Source organism: Pipistrellus kuhlii, unplaced genomic scaffold (genome assembly GCF_014108245.1).
Source record: "Pipistrellus kuhlii isolate mPipKuh1 unplaced genomic scaffold, mPipKuh1.p scaffold_m20_p_72, whole genome shotgun sequence".
Lineage (NCBI taxonomy): Eukaryota > Metazoa > Chordata > Mammalia > Chiroptera > Vespertilionidae > Pipistrellus > Pipistrellus kuhlii.
Genome location: NW_023425576.1, coordinates 1,016,781 through 1,035,812, shown reverse-complemented (window position 1 = coordinate 1,035,812; position 19,032 = coordinate 1,016,781). Strand labels below are relative to the sequence as shown.

Here is a 19,032-nt window from a genome sequence, read left to right as displayed (position 1 = left end):
GACAGTGGAGTTCCCCAGATGTGAATGAAGCTCTGTGGCCCCAAATATGTGGCCGGCCCCACCTACTGCTCTTCCCGCCTCAAAGCTTGCCAGTCTTCTGGCATTTCCTGCTCTTTCCTGTGGAAGATATTTGTATAAAACTTAGTTTTATGTCCTCTCTCTCTTTTTTTAACCATCAGATGCATGTGTAGTATCAGAAGAAATCAGGAGAAAACATAACATGCAGTTGAGATCGTTAGATGCGAGAAAAGATTATTTTACAAGGGAAGATTATATTGAATTCGTGTGCCAACCTAGCTGTGATGAAGGGTCACCATCATCTGCACTCCAAGTACAATGTCAAGGAGGAGAACCGGAGATTCCCACTTATGAGCAAGATGATAGTATATGCCAGCCATACCATCAAACGATGACAATGATGATGACGATGAATGATAGAAAATTCATTCAATTCACTCAGAATTCCTTATTATGAATCCAATTCTTCTCAAGTTACTTTTCTGGATAGGTTTAACTCATTTTTATTCATTAGTCTGAATCTGTGTTAAATACTATGTAGAAGATGTCACTGTAAACAGACATCAACCCACCAGCCACTTCTCATAAGCATCTCATTAAAATATGACAAACCAAAATGCTATGTGGGAGCATTTTCCAAGTTTGTTAACTGACTTCTGATTTCAGGTTAATTTTTGTAAGGCAGACATTTTTAAATCGTATGTTCTTATAATTACTACTCATTCTGTGCTTAGTCTGTGTGTGGGTGTGTATTTCCGGCATCTCTTCTTCCCACTGGTTCAGGTGTTTTGTCATTCTGACACTTCCACATAGAGAATATTTGTTATTGATTTAGACACTTAGGAATAAAACTTTCCAATGTGCTTCTTTCTTAAAGATGAATTTTAGGATCATGTCAGTGATATTCGATTTTCGTTAAATAAGGAAGTTTTCTTGGATCAAACTGAAAGCATGAATTAATTGCAGAGAATATACATCTTAATGACAGCAAGTCTTCGATCCACAAACATCATAGACGTTTTCATTTCTTAGTCTTGAAATTGTTTTCACCGTCTGTTTTGAAATTTGCAGTGTAGCAATTTCACCAATATTCTGTCGAATGTTATCCTTATATTTAATTATTCATAAGTGATATTAACTTTAAATATTCATAAATGACAATCATTTTTTAACATTCATTTTTTAATGCTTTGTTTCAAATATAAAGAACATGCATTTGTGCATTAGTTCTAGTGGCTCTTTTTGGTGCAGTTCTTAAAGGCTTTCTAAGTTACAAATTTATATTTTACTTTCCTTATACAACTCATTTTCCTCCTTGCCTTAGTGAATTCAATATCACCTGCATTTCATATTTTATTATTAGGAAATACTCTTCATTATTCTCTGGTGTTTCTCTTTTGAATATCATTTCATTTAATACTAGTGTCCTGGTGCACGGGCACATTGAAAGGAAATTAATTAAAAGGTGGCCTGAGGGGTGGGACTGGGCGAGAGAGGCTGGACACTCCCTGGAGCCAGCTCACCACTGTCCCTCTCCAGCTGGCCGCATCTGAGGCAGCAGCTTGAAGGGTGTCTGTGGAGCGAGCAGGGTCCCTCTGGCAGTTGAGGTCCCTTGACCTGGCCTCCAGGTTTGGGCTGAAACTGGCTCTCTGACATCCCCCCAGACTGCAAGAGGGTGGTTCTTGGGTGACACACCCTGGAATGGGGCTCCCTCCTCTCTGGTTCTGGGGTGCATCACCCAAAAACTGCTGCTGCCACGTCATCGCAGCTCAGCAGCTCCTGCATTGAGCATCTGCCCCCTGATGGTCAGTGTGCATCATACCTACTGGCTGGTTGGACCATCAGATGGTCGCTTGCCTTTTATATATATAGATTACCATTACCACTCACCTTATATAAACTTTGTTCATACAAGGTTTAAATTTTTCAATGTTTTGCTTTCAGGCAGTCACTTTTTTTTTTTAATACTATTCTTTTTTTTTAAAATACATTTTATTGACTTTTCACAGAGAGGAAGGGAGAGAGATAGAGAGCTAGAAACATCGATGAGAGAGAGAGAGACATCAACTAGCTGCCTCCTGCACACCCCCTACTGGGGATGTGCCTGCAACTAAGGTACACGTCCTTGACTGGAATCAAATCTGGGACCTTTCAGTCTGCAAACTGAGCCAAACCGGTTTTGGCATCAGGCAGTGACTTTTAAAAAATATATACATTTATTGATTTCAGAGAGGAAGGGAGAGAAAAGGAAGATAGAAACATCCATGATGAGAGAGAATCATATGCCTCCTGCACACCCCCCACTGGGGATCGAGCCCAAAACCCAGGCATGGGCCCTGACCGGGAATTGAACCGTGACCTCCTGGTTCATAGGTCAATGCTCAAACATACGAGGTGGGCTCAACTAGTTATTATTTAATACTTACATTGGTCCTTTGTGAAACGGCTCCTAACTGGGTTTTCTCTTTATTCAATTCTACTTCATCTTTTTTTCTTATTGGCTTGTCATTGTAATCTGATATCAATAATTACTATTAATGGATGCATTTATGCCATTTGCCAATAGCTTCTAATTTGTCCCATGTTTTTCTGGTAGTCTTTAGAATCCTCTGTTTTCTTTTACATTAGTCTATGCTATTACATTTTATACAATTTGTTGGTGATTAGATATCTTTTTTTAGTTGTTGGTCTAGGATTTATAATAATCCATTTTTGGCAATCAAATTGTAGTTGATTATTAATGGAAATGGAGGCATCTTGCAAGCCCCTTTGGACTTTGATATCTACTGAGTGATCCATGAACTTGACTTCTGGCAGGTCACCCTGACCATATGCCCACATCATGAAAGAGTTCTTCATATTTCTCAGAATGTGTTGTTTTCCTTTGCAAATGTATTTATTTTAATTTAACATATTCTACGGGCTCAACGGTGATATATGTTAAAGATTGAGGAATGGGAGGATGTAAGAATTGAACCCACTGCCCACGTCTCTTATACCTGAATTGAACTGTATTTGTGATAGGTATTTCATTGATTCCTGCCAGTCTTTGATCTGTAACCATTGGCTCACTTTCATAGCACACTGGGTGAATGTGTTGTACATGTTCATACTTGGTATTTTACCAGTTTTCCAATCTGTGTTACAATAGCTAGATCCCTGATTGGAATCTAGTACCTCTTTATGACCTGTTTGAATTATTGTATGTGCTAGATGGATATGCAGATGTTGCATTTCATAATTTTGGGAGTATAGTGAGCTACGGATAGATAGCAAATCTAAGTAATAACCTCTACTATCTATTGCCAACAGGGGAATGACACAGTTTGGTTTTTGATATGTTTGTGAAGTGATTTTAAGGTGAAGATGGAGACAAGCATTTTCCCCATTGTCTCTGGAATAAGAGTCTCAGAATGCCCCCACCAATCATGGAGAAAGCTGAGAACATGGGGAGGGTGATGGGGGAAGCAGAGAGGTAAGACATGGCGTCTAATTTCCGGCCAGAGACGTTTCATGAACGGAACACACAGCACGTTGGTTTCTCACACTTTAATGAGATGCTTATGAGAAGTGACATCTCCCACCTGGCACTTAACACAAATTCTGATTAATGAATAAAAGTGAGTCACACCCAACTAGAAAAATAAATCAAGAGGAATTAGATTAATATTAAAGCATTCTGAATGAAGGTGCAGATTTTAATGTGAAAACTGCCGCGTAGCTCTCATTTTACCAACAAGTGGGAAACTCCATTTTCCCTTCTCGACACTGTACTCGGAATGCAGATCTTGGTGACTTGGGATAATAGCCACGTCGACACCTAAATTCAGTGTAATCGTTTGTTTCAGAATAAAGCTTTTTCGCATATGACCATTGAAACTCTATCTTATGTTCTTCCAGGACTTCTGGTGATATCACACATGCATCTGAAAAAAAAAAAAAAAAAGAACATAAAACTTTAGGTAGTATACAAATATTTTCCACAGAATTTTACACCTTCATGTAGAACCTTCTACATGAAGATCCAGGAACTTATCCTCAAACCCTTCTGCAAACCACTGCATTGAAAATCCACCGTGTTGTTGTAACTCATTGTAAACTATCAGTGATGGAAAGTGGGTACTCTATGGAACCTGTGATCACTGTATGTTAAAATCAACATTCACAATGTCAATTATCCTTTGAAGGGCTTTCATTAAAGAACCCTTGAAGGAGTGGAGGAGGTGGCGAGGGAGGAGGGGGCATAAGTGGTGCTGGGGGAATACATTACAATAAAGACAAATGATAGTTTCTTGCTGCTGTTGCTCAAGAATTTTTCAGACGTTATACCCTCAGCCATGACTATTCGGTGGTCAACAGAAGAGGCACAGTCCTCTGTTGGAAGCAGCAGACATGGCATTCATTCCACGGATGTCCCAGGGACCAGGAGGATACTAAAGGACTTACCCAAGCATTTGGGTGGCTCAGACCACTCTCCATTGCGGCACGTTATTCTCCTGTTTCCTGCAAGCACATAGTAGGCCTGGCACTGATAAACCACTGAAGACCCGGGAGCGTAGACTGCTAATGGATTCGAGATAATGTCTCCATTGTCAATAGCGGGAGGGCGCCCACATTTTCCGGAGGAATCTAAGAGAGGAGATGGTCTGATTTATTGGGTGAGCAGTGGATTTTAAGGAAGCTGAGGAGTAGCTACACTCACATCCTCCTGGCCCCAAACCCACTTACAGGAAACGATAGAGCAACAAACCCGAGTAACCAAGTGAGGGCCAGCTGGACAGGAGTACAGTGGCCAAGTGCTTATAGGAGCTGCTCAGAGAGTGTGTGTGTGTGTGGGGGTGGGGGTGGGAGGGGGAAAGAGGCACCCTACCCTTGCACTCAGGTGGGTCTGTCCAATTTCCGTTTAAGCATGTCACTTCATTCCCGAAGAGGCCCAGAAGGTGCCTGCATTGATAATGTGCTGTCTCCCCGTGTTGATACCTAGACTTCTCCTCTGGTACATAGGCATTTAGCACTGGGGGAGGGCTGCCACAGGAGAAATCTGAATAAAGAGCAAAAAATGGATCTCTAATGCAGCGATCATTTAGATGCAATTGAGACGGAAAGTCTCCATAAATTTACATGCAAGTTTGAAAAAAAGAAGATTAAACAATATATATATATATTTTTTTTTTTGGTAAGAGGCAATTTTCTACATCTTAAGTTTCTTTCCCATCCTCTCTCAAAGGTTAATAGAGATTTTTAGGCCAATGAGAAGATGATCAGGCTGTGCAAAGCTTTTTAGTTTGATGTAGTCCTATTTGTTTATTATTTTCTTTTGTTTTGCTTGCCTGCGGAGATATGTCAGAAACAAATATTGCTGTGAGAAATGTCTAAGATGTTATGGCCCATGTTTTTTATCTCCTGGGGTTTTTATAGTTTATAACCTGATATTTACGTCTTTAATCCATTTTGAGTTTATTCTTGTGTAAGGTATAAGACGGGGGTCCAATATCACTCTTTTGCTTGTGTCTGTCTAATTATATGAGCAGCATTTGTTAACCAGTGGCACCCCAACAAGTTCAATCAAAAGTTTAAAACATTTATAAAAGTAAAAAAAAAAAAAAACACGATGGTTTTTCTGAATATTTTCCTTTAAGTTTAGTAAAATAAATGTAGATGATATAACATCAAAGTGAATTTATAAACCCAAGAAACACATAACAAACATGCTATTTGGCAGCCACATGTGGTTCACAGCATCATGTGTGAATTGTGACTTTAGATCCTTAGAAAATGAGCACCAGGTTCTTAAGAGAATAAGAAGCTTAAGAAGATGATCACTTAAAATATCCAAACAGAAACTGAGGAAAAAGAACAGTGCACTGTGTTTACAGTTCCCTACACACACTCCGATGACTTGAGTGCCTAACGGCACTGCAGAGAGCGCTGTGCAGCTCATCGGGGGGTTCGGGGGGATGCAAAGCAATAATAGGCTGAAGCTACGGTTCCCAACCAAAGAGGGCGTAGAACCCGCTGGGAATTGCTACGTTTTCGGGGTCACAACCCCTGAGCTTCTGAGGCTGAGGCTGAGCGAGCCTGTGAGTTTGCATTTGACGTTCTACCCATTCCCCCAGATGCTGACACGGCTGTTTCAGGGGTCACACTCTGAAACAGGGCTTGGGGGCTCCAATGCCCACCATTGATACACATCCCATTCCTCCATGTTGAGGCATAGACCTTCCTTCATCTGGCCTACACCGGATCCGATGTCTATTTTTTTTAATATACTATATTTTATTTATTTTTTATAAAGAGGAAGAGAGAGGTATAGAAACATCAGTGAGAGAGAAACATCAATCAGTTGCCTCTTGCACACCCCCTACTGGGGATGTGCCTGCAACCAAGGTACATGCCCTTGACCAGAATCGAATATGGGACCCTTGAGTCCACAGGCCAATGCTCAATCCACTGAACCAAACCGGTTTTGGCCCGAGGTCTATTTTTAATGATGCTAGAAGCCATTCACCAAAATACCTTTGCATGTGGGTGTTCCGATCCAAATGCCTTCCTTACACTGTACAGTACCGGATCCTTCCATTTGGTAATAGCCTGAACATCTATAAGACACTTGTGCTCCTGACTTGTATGAGTTCTTCGGCTGGCCTACGAGGTTGGCATTGTCAAAGCTGGGTGGTCTAGGACAAATATTTCCTGAAAAAGCAACACCAGAGACTTTTCAGTAAATCTTAAAAAGTACAAATCAGGCAATAATTATACTCTAGAATAATAGACACACACCAAACCAATGCCTACTGTACAATGTTTTTCCTAAAACTTGAAAATGTGAGCCATCTTGACTCAATTACATTGAATAATTTTACATTTATCAAAAGTGCAACGAGGAGATGGTGGTATTGAAAGCCTGAGGAGATGGGCATACAGGTCATGATCGAGACCAAACTTCTTACACCCAAATTCTTATTTGTCCACTCAGGCCACCGACACTATGCGCACATTTCCATTTTTTGCTTCTGCCCAAATCCTTTCCCATAATTGCATCAAACATCTTTAATTAACTATATTTTTATTGATTTCATAGAGGAAGGGAGAGGAGTTAAGAGCCGGAAACATCAGTGATCAGGGGGAATTATTGATGAGTTGCCTCCTGCTGGACCCCCAGTGGGGATCACACCCGGGCATGTAGCCTGACCGGGAATGGAATCCTGACCTCCTGGTCGATGCTCAACCACCGAACCTCGTGGACCTGGCTACATCAACCATCTTAGAGCATTATGGATTTATGAGGAGATAACTGATAAACTCTCAGTGAATTGAATATTGATGAGGTTGGTGAGCAGGGACCAGCCGTGACACAGGAAGAGATGGGAAGTCAGAGGATGCCCATCAGAGCATGTGGACAGTGAACATGGATGACATCAAATGAAATAATTTGGCTCCTGTTGCCAAACTTCTCATATGACTATTAATTCTTCTATTAATTCTCTAGCAGAATTCAGAACTTTTAGAGAGACCTTCTAGAATTAATACAGTTTTATAGTTGTATCATGGACGCCCTGAACTAAAGATATTCATTAGCATTAGAATAAAATGAAATACACCATACTTATGCATTCTGGTGGGTGGGACCAACTTCCTCCTGAGCAATCAATAGCTGCAGGCCCACGGACCCGAAATCCGGGTTTACAGGTGTACATGTATTGTTCCCCCTGTGGATAACTGCTTAACATGGAAGGTGGATTAGCATTGGGAATTGCAGGGGGTGGCCCACAAGGAAGTCCTAAAAAAAAAAAAAAAAAAAGAAAGAAAGAAAGAAAGAAAGAAAGAAAGGAAAGAAAGAATGACTGTATTTCACTATCTCTGACACTTCATTTCATGTCATATTTGGTACTTTCATTTGAAATCAAATGATCACACGGGCGCTAATATCACATGACAGAAAAGGCGCACAAATGCTTCTAGAATCACCAAGATGGCTGTCCAGCTGTCAATTTGAGCAAGAACTTGAACGAAAACTGTGAAACACCTGAGAATGAGGGTGTCAATGCTTCTCTAACCAACATGAGCAATAAAAATAAAAAAAATAAAATAAAAACACACACACACACAAACATTGAGAATCATGTTAAGAAAAGTATCCTCTGCTGTAAGAGACCAGAAGGAACAATGGAGGGAGAACATAAATCTTTATGAAACTGGCGACAAAGCCTTCATTGCAACCCATATGACTATGCAGGAATATGAACAGGTACACTGATATGAAGAGTTAGGTTTCCTTTAATCACATTTCAGGTTTTGTAGGGAAAAAATACCCGAAATACAAGTGATTTCATAAGGAGCCCATAAAATTAATAAAAACAGGCTTGATTTGTTTATGTAAAAATCATTTGGTAAACATTAAAACCTATATAAATGATATATAATGGTTTTATACTTTTATAATTTTAAAGTGTTATTTCTCATGACTTTGATGACGATGATGGATTATCTATCTGACCTGTACCAAAACAGAACGTTAGTTGGCATGCTGTCCTTACCTACACACTGTGGGGAAGCACTCCATTTTCCCAGGTGGCATGTTATCCCATCTTCTTGAGATAATTCAAAACCATCCTTACAAATATAACTTAATCTGGTGCCATGCTCATATATGGGTTCCAGTGTTTCTCCTCCGTCTTCTGAAGATCTGGATGAATTAATGCTTCCATGTTCTACATGAGGTGGTTGAGGACATGGAATTTTTTCTATATGAGAGATAGAAGTTGTAAGGTCAAACACAAGGATATTGTTTACATTGAAAAATAAAATCCAACAATGCTTCGGACTTTCAAGTAAGGTCAATGAAACAAGTTAAATTATTAATAACTAAAAATATTTGAAGCTTGCAAAGATATATGTGCCCACAAAGTTGATGCTACTATCCATTTGTCCCATATGGCTCTTCAGTCTCCTGCTGTTCTTCTTGAGGAGTGAAATACCCATAGACAGAACCTTGGTATTTCCACAGTCACCGGAAGTTTCGTTCCCATTACAAGTGAGATAATGCACCTGGATGGTATGTACTGTTTGGAGATGAAGTGGAATGGATAGGGGAAAGAGGCTCATTTTGTTCCTTTACACAAAGCCGGGTAGGGGGGTGGGGGACAAGGGGTTACTCTCATCGGAAAGACATTTCTATTGTTATCGACCCACTACTGACCCACACAGCGCGGTATTGACTGCCATCGTCCATCCTGGCACACCATTTCCTCTCCTTCCTGGATCAGAAAGTTTTCTTGACAGAGGATAGATATTTTTTCTCCTTCTTGATAATTCACAGTCAGGGTCATATTTTGAGAATTGGGGATCTGGGGTGGAGGTGGACATCGTGGTGCTTCTAAAAATATTAAAATCAGATTTCTTGATGAAAAATCATGTGTCAGAATATTAAGATAATAATTCATTGAATAGAATGATCAATAATAATGCAGCTTGAGAGATCAAACTATAATGCTTTGTTCTGTGTTTCAATAGGTTATCTTTCCATCTTGTTTGTCACTCTAACTTGTCTCTTTGTGTCTATATGCCCATGGCCTTCCCTGTAGGTTCTGTCCTTTATTCCTCCTGTTATCACCCTTGGGTAGCTTATATAAAACTAGAGGCCTGGTGCACAAATTTGTTCACCGGTGACATCCAGCCAGCCCACCCGGATCAGGCTGGCCAGGGTGGAGGGGCTGCGGGCGGTTGGTCCGCTGGTCTCACATCCTGGTTGAACTCCAGTTGAGGGGACCATTCGCATATTAGCCTTTTATTATATAGGATACTTTCTGTATATTCTAGGCCTGAGGAAATTGGTAAAAATATTGAGGATAGTGGGTCAAGGTGCCCTCCAGTTCAAGAAGATCAATACAGATATGAAAAGTGGAATGAACCCAATGTTACTGGGATTGGTGGTGGCAATAAGACTCAGTGCTTGCCAGACAGATATATGTGAGCAAAGACATATGCTTAGATGGGTAGATTCCTACAGCGATCGGTGGATGCAGACATAGATGGATGTGTACATAGATGTGTACACCCATAGATGCTTAGATAAATGCACAGGTTACAGGCATAGGCACATCTGAAGGTAAAAAGTTGGTAGCAATGGGATTCCAATATTAAGGAGCTCACCCACTGCCCATGTGACTGTACTGCTGGGTGGTGTGTTGATAGCTGACCAAGGCACATGATACAATTCATACTCAGGGACAGTGTTTTGGTTAGTTTCTAAGTTTTCTTCCAGTTTCATAATTATTGTCATAATACATACTTAGTAAAAATAATTAAAGACACCTTTTACAAGGGAGGAAGAAAAAGCACATTTTGGGAATAATCTAATAAAGAAGAGCTCACCTGTGCAGGTCACCTCAGGCTGCCATTTTCCATTCATGCAGACTGAGTGTTTCTGCTCTGACTTACTCCCACATGTGTAATTGATTTTCCTATTATGCTCATAGTTCTCCCGATCTGACAACTTTGTCTCAGAGGCAATTGCCCTGGATAATTTACACGTCTTGATTTCACCTGTTGCTGCAAAATGAAAATATTCCATTGAAGACACTAAATGAAAATCCAAGCAACTAATACAAAAAACAGAAAAACAACACAACAACTATAGAGTCCAGACTCTAATGAAATAGGACTTTAGGACCATAAATTCCACCAGGAAAGTTCTTCCTGATCATGTTGCATGAGATGGGCTCCAATGTGTGAACATACACTCCTATGTCCAGTATTGAAATTTCAGGGAAAACAGTCATTCTAAAGACATGTTGCCCTTTGGGGATTGATTGAACATTAGGTTCACCTTTTATCTGATCTACATAGGAAAGAGTCCTACATCACTAAATATGGTCCCATTTGAAATCCGTAAATTTTCACATCCATTTTTCTTGACCTCAAATATCTCTAAATTATTGTTAGTCTATAACCTTAATGTGTTAAAAGGGCAAAATTATCCATGGAAATAGACTATGTGATTTCCTAGTTTTATTATATATTTTTCAATAAATTTAATGTTCAATAACGGTTTGGTCTAAGTTGTAGGATACAGAATGTGAACATTTCAGCATATCTTTACCACGATCACCAAAAACTAGAATAAGATATTGCTTGTTTGTGTTTTACATAGTAACCTATTTTGTATATACATTCTTAGGATATTTGAGAAGCTATTTATCCATCATGTCATCCTATATCTAATAATATTGTATAGCCATAATAACACATTTATGCTGGTTTCGGTATGTTTTAGATACTACAAAAGTTTTCATACACAGCTACATATTTAAAAAATGCAATGCAGGTGGCAAGCCTTTCTGAATTTGATAAGGCATCAGTGTAGATTTTAGGAAGTTTTTGTTCATAATTTGTTAATGATGAGAGTCAGGTGAGGATAAACAGAACAAAGAAAAGTCAAGCAACTGGTCAAAGAAAAGTAATGATTTTGCAATGCAACCTAAAAATATGTATATTATAAAATCAAGGAAGCTAATTTAAAACAGACAAGAGGCTTGAGAGTTGGTCTTATTTTTGGGATGAATCCAGAGTGTTGAAGGAGACAAAATGAGTTGCGTTCCTCAAGAGATGATGATTGAAGGAAGACTTGTAGTCAAAAGAAGGTGTGATGGTTATGGTATGTCTAAAGATGCTTGTTTTCTGAAACAAGTAATTTATGAGGGGAAAAGAAACATCTTGAGTAGAGTGGAAAGCAAGATGATAGGGAGGTAGAAAATAAACATCAGAGAAGAAAATTTCAATCATATGTCTTTAAGTAAAATTTAGCTTCATAGGTATAAACAATATCAATAGACACATAAAATTCTATTGCTAGTTTCTATTTTTCCTTTATAGACACTATTGAACTATAGACAATGAATGTTTGATTCACTATAGTTTACAAGCTGACATTTCAAAAATATGGTTGCATGTAGAGCTTCACAATGAAAAACATCCAATGCTATTAAATGTCAATTATAAAAGGGTCTTCTCACCAATGCACTGAGGTGGTTGGGTCCACGTTCCCTTAATACAGGTAACTGAGCTGTGACCAACCATTGTAAAGTTTTCTCTGCAAGTGAACTCTACTGAGTCTCCATGGTGATAGGAGGGCTGTGCTGGGGGCACGACCTCACCGTCCTTCAGCTCAGGTACGTCTCCACATGTACTGTGCTCCTCTGTGAAAATCCCACAACAAACAAGTGCACATGAGGGTTTGATATGAAGAGAAACACAAAGTGATGACGTAAGTCTAACCACTGGAAGTGGGTATACATTACCAACACACACGGGCAAGGGTGTCCACTTTCCATCAACGCATTGGATTTTCTTAGCGCCCTTCATCAGGAACCTGGGGTTGCAGGCATACTCCACCACCTCACCGTGTTCATATTGCTCTTTAGGTGTGTCTGCAACTGCCCCGTTGGGGAGTCGAGGAGGTTGATCACAGGATTGTACTTCCTCTACGGTAGAAATTCTATGTAAGTAAAGGTTGAAGTGTCTCTTGTACAACTGTTGATCCAGCAAAATGAACAGGTTTTTTTTCTTTAATCTATGACTTATTACATAACTTATTATAGCATTCTTTTGCGAAAGGAAACAGAATGGTGTTTACGCCAGATGCATGTCTCCCAGTTCTATTATGATACAGAACTAGCATGTTGGACAGAAATGTAAGCCCAGGAAACGTTTGCTATTCTAGATCAGGGGTGGGGAACGTCTTGCCCAAGGGCCATAAAAGGCCCGAGAAATCATTTGATCTGGCCCTGCCAAGGCATTAGAGGTTAGTTAATTAAATGTTTGACCAATTCCAGCAGGGTAATTTTTAAGTTGATAATTTTGTATGGTCTGAGAATGATATCATAAATATCCAAAGGCCCTTGGCAGAAAAAAGGTCCCCTGTCCCTGCTCTAGACCATCTAAACCCATATGCAAATTAATGAACAAATAGGACTGTGCAACTATTCACATTCCACGGAAACATTTCATCAAAACTTTTTTGGGAATAAAAATCATTGGAGGCAAGCATTTGATCAACAAATTTTACATCTACATTATATGGTATATGGCATTGAATGAACTCTATGATGCTTAAATATTGTTTAGAAATTCTCAGGGAAACTTGAGGTGAGATCCATGCTGATAGAAATGTGCAACACAAATGGTGGAAGTTATGCAAAAATTCTGACTTAAAGAGATCACTCTAACTTCACTCAGTGTGTCCATCGATAGAGATTTTCAATATTTAGTCCAAAAGACAATTAAAGATTACTTCCTTAAATAAGAAAGTGTGAGGTATCTACTACCCAACACACATTCCTGGCTTAATGCATGGAGTTATAGACACATTGGCAGCCAATAGAAAATTAAGAGAGGAAAAGAACAGCTGATATCCAACATCCTAATTCTTGTTTGTGCAAGTGTCAGAGAAATAATCACCTTTACATGTCGGAGGATTAGTGGACCATCCAAAGTGGTAGCACTGAAGAGAATCTGGTCCAAGAAGAGATTGGAATCTATTTCTGCAGGAGAATTTCAACACGTCTCCAATGACATATTTCTCTTTCTGGGGCTGAGCAAGCAACTCCCCCACTATATCGGGAACGACACATTCTCTTTCTATAAAAAGGGTAAATAATTTAATGAGAACATAAGACCAATCAGTGCCAAGTAAACTTTACATGTCATGCAAAAATTAGTGGCTGGGTGTTACATATACAGAGAGGATCAAATAAAGACTCTCCCTGGAAGTGCGTTATCTATTATGTCTGACACATCCCTCACATTCATAGGGGACCCTCTGATAGCAATAGATGTGTCCTGAAAATTTACTTGAAATATCAACTCTCTTATAGTGGATCTGATTTTATTACTGCTACGTGTTTGGTATTCTCAAAACAATACTCTTCTCTCACATTAAAACAATGAATGCTACAATTTTAAATTGCGTGCTTAAATAAAAGTGGGTATTTTAATTTAATATACTTGGGGAACCAGGTCTTTTAGAGAGGCGTTTCTCATATATTTCAGTAGAGGAACATTAAAAGTTGCTCCGTTAATAATTTTAATCAATTCCTACGTAGAGTAAAATCCCAACTCTTTCATGCCAACATTTCCATTGTCATCTTAGCTTTTCTCCCCTTTGTTGATCCAGACCCCAGGCTTCGGCTTCATGGTCTTTGAACATTTTTTAAGAGATGGAGTTCTTTGCTCTCTCTGCTCCGTTGTTCCGAATGGATTTCAACCTTTCTGTGTAGAGATGCCTTCATATGTGAGACAGAGCCCTGACTCCTTCCTATTTTCAAAGATTTATGCGTTCCTTTGAAAGTATAAAAATGTATTAGAAATACTTTAATCATGTGATCCATGATTTGACTTATTTCGTTGTTGTTGTTGTGTTTGTTTTTGCTTTTTCATAATGCAAGGAGCCTATATAGAGCCCATTCCAGGTGCGCTGGAAGCCTGCATGGAGAATGTAGTATAATCACCAGAATATTAAAAAAAAAATTAGAATGTTTGTCAACATGGAAACATTTTACAGAAACATCAGCTTGGTGTTGCCCAAAGATACAAGCTTGGCAAACCCTGGAATGCAACTGAAACCCACCCAGACAGACTCCATGGAATTTGCTATGAATCCATCTGTCAGACTTCCTGTCTCTTTAATCCTTTTATCTCCCCACACCTATAGAAAATTAACATTCATTCCAACAGTTTGTTTTTTTTTCTCTCCTGATTCTCCGAGCCCTCATTTTATTCTACTTTGCTACCCACTCCTCTTCTGTCGGACATCTGCATGCTGGAATGTGTCAGGGCTGTCTGGAGGTCTCTTCTTTTCTCCTTCTGTATTCTTTCCCAATGAGATGTCATCACTCACATGGTCATAATCTCTTTTGTTGATCTGCCTAGAACTCAACTTTCAACTCTGTAGTTTAGGATACAATGTAGATTGTCCATGCAAAGGTCAATACTCATGTGCCCAAGTCAATGGTGGAGATCTTCCTCCCAAAGACCTCATTCTACTCGCTGCACCACCTTACCAAAAGTCACCTCCATTTACCCGCTTCCTTATGATAGAATATTAAGAATACACATGTGAGTCCCTGGAAAATCACTGCGTCTGACACCCAACACTCAGTAACGTTACCCGTGTTTGCTACCACCAAGATGCATCCCAGATCTGTCCTCTGCTCTGCATCTCCTCAGCTGTCACTCTGGCCCAGTCTCCACCGAAAAGTCTCCCCCCCTCCTCAATGGAATCCCTCATAGTTCCCAAGGATTATTTGGTTTTCAAAGCTTTACACATGCTGTTCCCATGAGTTGGAATAGCCTGCATCCACACAGATGCACGTTCTATTTCTAACCCTGGAAAACAGACAGCAGCTTGGCAGACATGCATGAGGTTCGTGCAACTGTCCTCAGAACTGTTCCCAATCGGAAAGTAAGGAAGTCCCGTCGGGACCTGAGGAAATGATCCCTCAGCTGGGAGGTGTCAAGAACCAGCTCGGGAGAGAACTGCCGAGGAAGTGGGAAAACATATAATGTGGGTCACGAGTACCCAGGTTTACATTATATAAAAGGTTGTGTTTAGAATAGCAAAACACATGCTTGGCAAACCGTGGAGTGCAAAATCAGAGTATGGTAATGAATAGGCCACACACACATTTTGTTTATTTCGGCGATCCTGAAAATCAGTACTTACCATGACAGGTGGCTGCATCAGACCAACCATTTTCACCACACACTATGGTGCCCGTGGTGCCTCCTTTTCCATTTTTATATCCATCCCGGCATTCATAGACCAACCTGTCATTGACCTTAAACCACGTGCCATTACTTTTGGCTCTGGCATTCTCAAATACTGGCATGCCACAAGATTCTAATGCATAACAGAATTCAAGATTTCACTTCTAATACTATTAAACGGACAATTGAATTATGTAAGCTCCATACCAAGAATAAAAAAGCTTTATCACTTAGCATGTCCTAATAAATTTTGCATCATATACAAGTAATCTAAGCATACTAGTGATAAATCACTGTCCTAAAATCATTACTCACTATAAAAGCATGTATTTCTACACAGCAGTTTTACCATCACTTAAATCAATCAAAACATATATTTTAAGAACATTTTTCTTAATGCAATTAAACTTCGACATTCATTCCATGTTAGCAATAAAATAGGCCATAATAGATGCATTGTACTTTTTTTTGGCAAAGCAGAATAGCATTTAGTGAGTGTATATGCCAACGTTATTAGCAATTGTAACATATATGCCAGAAAAAAATGAATTAGTTCAACAAAAAGTTATTTTTCAACAGTGAGAATAAACTTAACCTTCCATACAATTAAACATTCTATACAATTCTCCTTTAACACATAATAACTTTTAAAGCTCACATGCTATTTTAGCTTTTTCAGATATTTTGAATGAAGTATATATTTTTTTATTTTTCAAGGTCGAATGTAAAGGTAGTTCTATATTTATAGTTAGTATAAGAAAGCAAAATGTTAAAAGATGGTCTCAATTTTCACTAACACTATATTGGAGTGGTGTTAATAAAAGTTTAAATAATTTACTTCGTATTTTATAACATACTATGCAGCTCGTTAGCTTAAAGTGTTAAAAAATAGACTAAAACTATACTAATAAAAATAATAGACACATTTCTTCCTTTCCTAATGAGAGTGTTGTAATGAATAGTTGACCACAACTTAATATAAAATGGGTCTGATATGGATGCAACTTTCAGCATTTTTTCTTTCACTGGTTCCCATGGTAACTATGGAAATGGAAAGCAGAAAAGAAAAAAACAATAGGTTTGGGGCATTTCATTCACTTAAAGTGAATGAAAACTACCACTGCGTGCCTTGGGGATGAATAAGAAAAAACCAGCAAACAGTCGCAGGGAACGTCATAAACTTGGAGGCCATGAAGCAGAGAGCTCTCTCCCCACAGGGACTCTGCTTCCGTCCAGATGCATCTCCCAGTCTCCACTCACTGCACATCCCTGCAGGGTTCCTACAGGAAGTGATGTCTCAGAAGATGATCGCCCCTGCAGCATTGGACACATAAACCACACACGTGACATTCCTCTACAGCTGTGTTCAATGCGCCCACATTTCACTTCAAAGCCTAACTGGTAGGTGTAGGAACCAAGTCTCTGAAAGAGAAGTCTGGTCACCTGACAAGGGGTACAAAGGACAGGACCTCAGCTCAAATGCATGAGCTCACAGCGGAATACACACAGGCCCCTAGGCAGACTGCAAATCTCAGGATGTTTTATGGTGGATAAACCTTGAACGGAATGATGGACCTATGTCTACCCTACTAGTAATTCTTTGTAAAAGACAATGGGAAATTACATGGATTTTCTCCCAAATATCTTATTTAGCTTTTTGAAATAGAGCTACGTCAGCTTCTACCACCTCACAAAAAAGGAAATCAGTTAAAGTAAACGTTTGCTCAATAAAATAATGGACATCACAGTCATGGAGGACTTACTAAAGCATCTGGGTTGAGCAGACCATCCCTTCTGGAGACATGTAATATGCCCGGATGTGTGACCATCTTCTGTTACATAACCTTGATTGCACAGATATTTTACTTTTTGATTTAAAATATATATTCTGAGAGGCAGCAATAAATCCATTCTCAATTTTTACCTTTGATTTCAAACATTTTGCTAGAAGAAAGAGAGAGTATAAGGAAATGGTGAGCATATGGCCGGCAAACAGTTTCCTAAGGACTCACACAGCATTACAACCTAAGAAATAAGGGCATTTGTCAATGAAAACCTGGAAAATTCTACTCATCCAAAGCATTGTGACAGAGAAAGTAGATTATAAGTTTCCAAAACTGTGAAATCTAGACATTGAATACACTTGGGGGGACTAAGCCGGATCGGAAACACTCAGGATGCCTTGTGGGAAATTATTACAAATCGGTTTGTCTCGTGATTCTGGAAGCCCCCAGCATGCCTAAGCTCTCCTAACACCAGGCCCTTTCCTGTGACCCATTGGGTTTCAATCTTGGTAAGAGGTGGCGCCTGAGTTCTCTCACCATGGGAAGCAATGGCACCTCAGTGAGGTGATGGGTGTGCTACACAGCTCCATCTGGTGGGCATGTCACTGCGTGTGCTTCTGTCACAATAGCAAGCTGTCCCCATTAAACACATGCGATCCCCCTTTTCACTCACACCCCATTCCTGCTGATAAAGGAAAACCCAACTGGAAACAGAAACACCTGAGCATGAATCAACTGGAACCCAAACACTAGAGAAAATGTAGAGTGAAAAGGAGGCTCATTGAAAATATTCACTAAAATGGACAAAGAAAGAACAGCGAAGAGGGTGCCAGCCCCACAGACAAGGAAGAAGCGAAGCCAAATCCATGAAAACGACCCTGTGAGGCACATGGACACGGCCAGTGCCTAACGAAGGTTCCCGAGACACAGGCTCACCCAACGGCTTCTCCATTCTCACCGGGGCTTGGTTGGGAGGCGGGGATTTTCCAGATCACAGCCCAGGACATGCCAGTCCTACTGAATAGGAGACACCAGCGCTGAAGACCATAAGCTGAGAGGAAAGACCCTCAGGAGGAAGAGAGCTCTGCCAACATGCACGGTGATCCCTAGATCCCTTGGGGAAGGCATCCCACTAGAGTGCAGGCGGAACCGCTGAGAATGGGCAGAGCACAACTACCAGAGGCAAGACCGGCCAGGAACCAACAGATTCTGAGACTCCATGGCACACACAGCAGTGGAAACATGCCTATTCACCAGTCACATGAAAATAGGTCTTTAAACTCAGATCACTCAGAAGAGAAGCCAAAGAGGCCTTCTCCATCTGGACCCTGAGTCCGCTCCTCTGTGTAATGGCGCCCACGCCAGCCCCATTCATTGGAAAACCAGCCTTGAGTGGATCAAGTTGACCGGAACAACCTGGACTTCCAAAACAGAACATTAAGCCAGAGGGACTTGAGGTCTCCAA

At 40.0% G+C, this 19,032-nt stretch overlaps 1 protein-coding gene across 6 annotated transcripts in view; it reads right to left on the bottom strand.

The window, feature by feature from the left end:
* The window catches only part of CFH (complement factor H), a 51,684-nt gene that overhangs the window by 16,329 nt on the left and 16,323 nt on the right, over positions 1-19,032 (bottom strand). Inside the window, exons 10-11 of one of the 6 annotated variants that reach the window (XM_036422748.2) lie at positions 4,889-5,059; positions 4,465-4,647 (exon numbers count right to left, since the gene is read on the bottom strand). In XM_036422748.2, coding sequence (XP_036278641.1) covers positions 4,465-4,647; positions 4,889-5,059 — 354 coding nt within the window. Of the gene's footprint in view, positions 1-4,464; positions 4,648-4,888; positions 5,060-13,497; positions 13,657-14,451; positions 15,345-15,739; positions 15,917-16,395; positions 16,399-16,441; positions 16,445-17,546; positions 17,728-19,032 lie in introns of those variants that run through there. The other 5 variants (XM_036422751.2, XM_045576035.1, XM_045576036.1 and 2 more) reach the window with 5 other exon arrangements.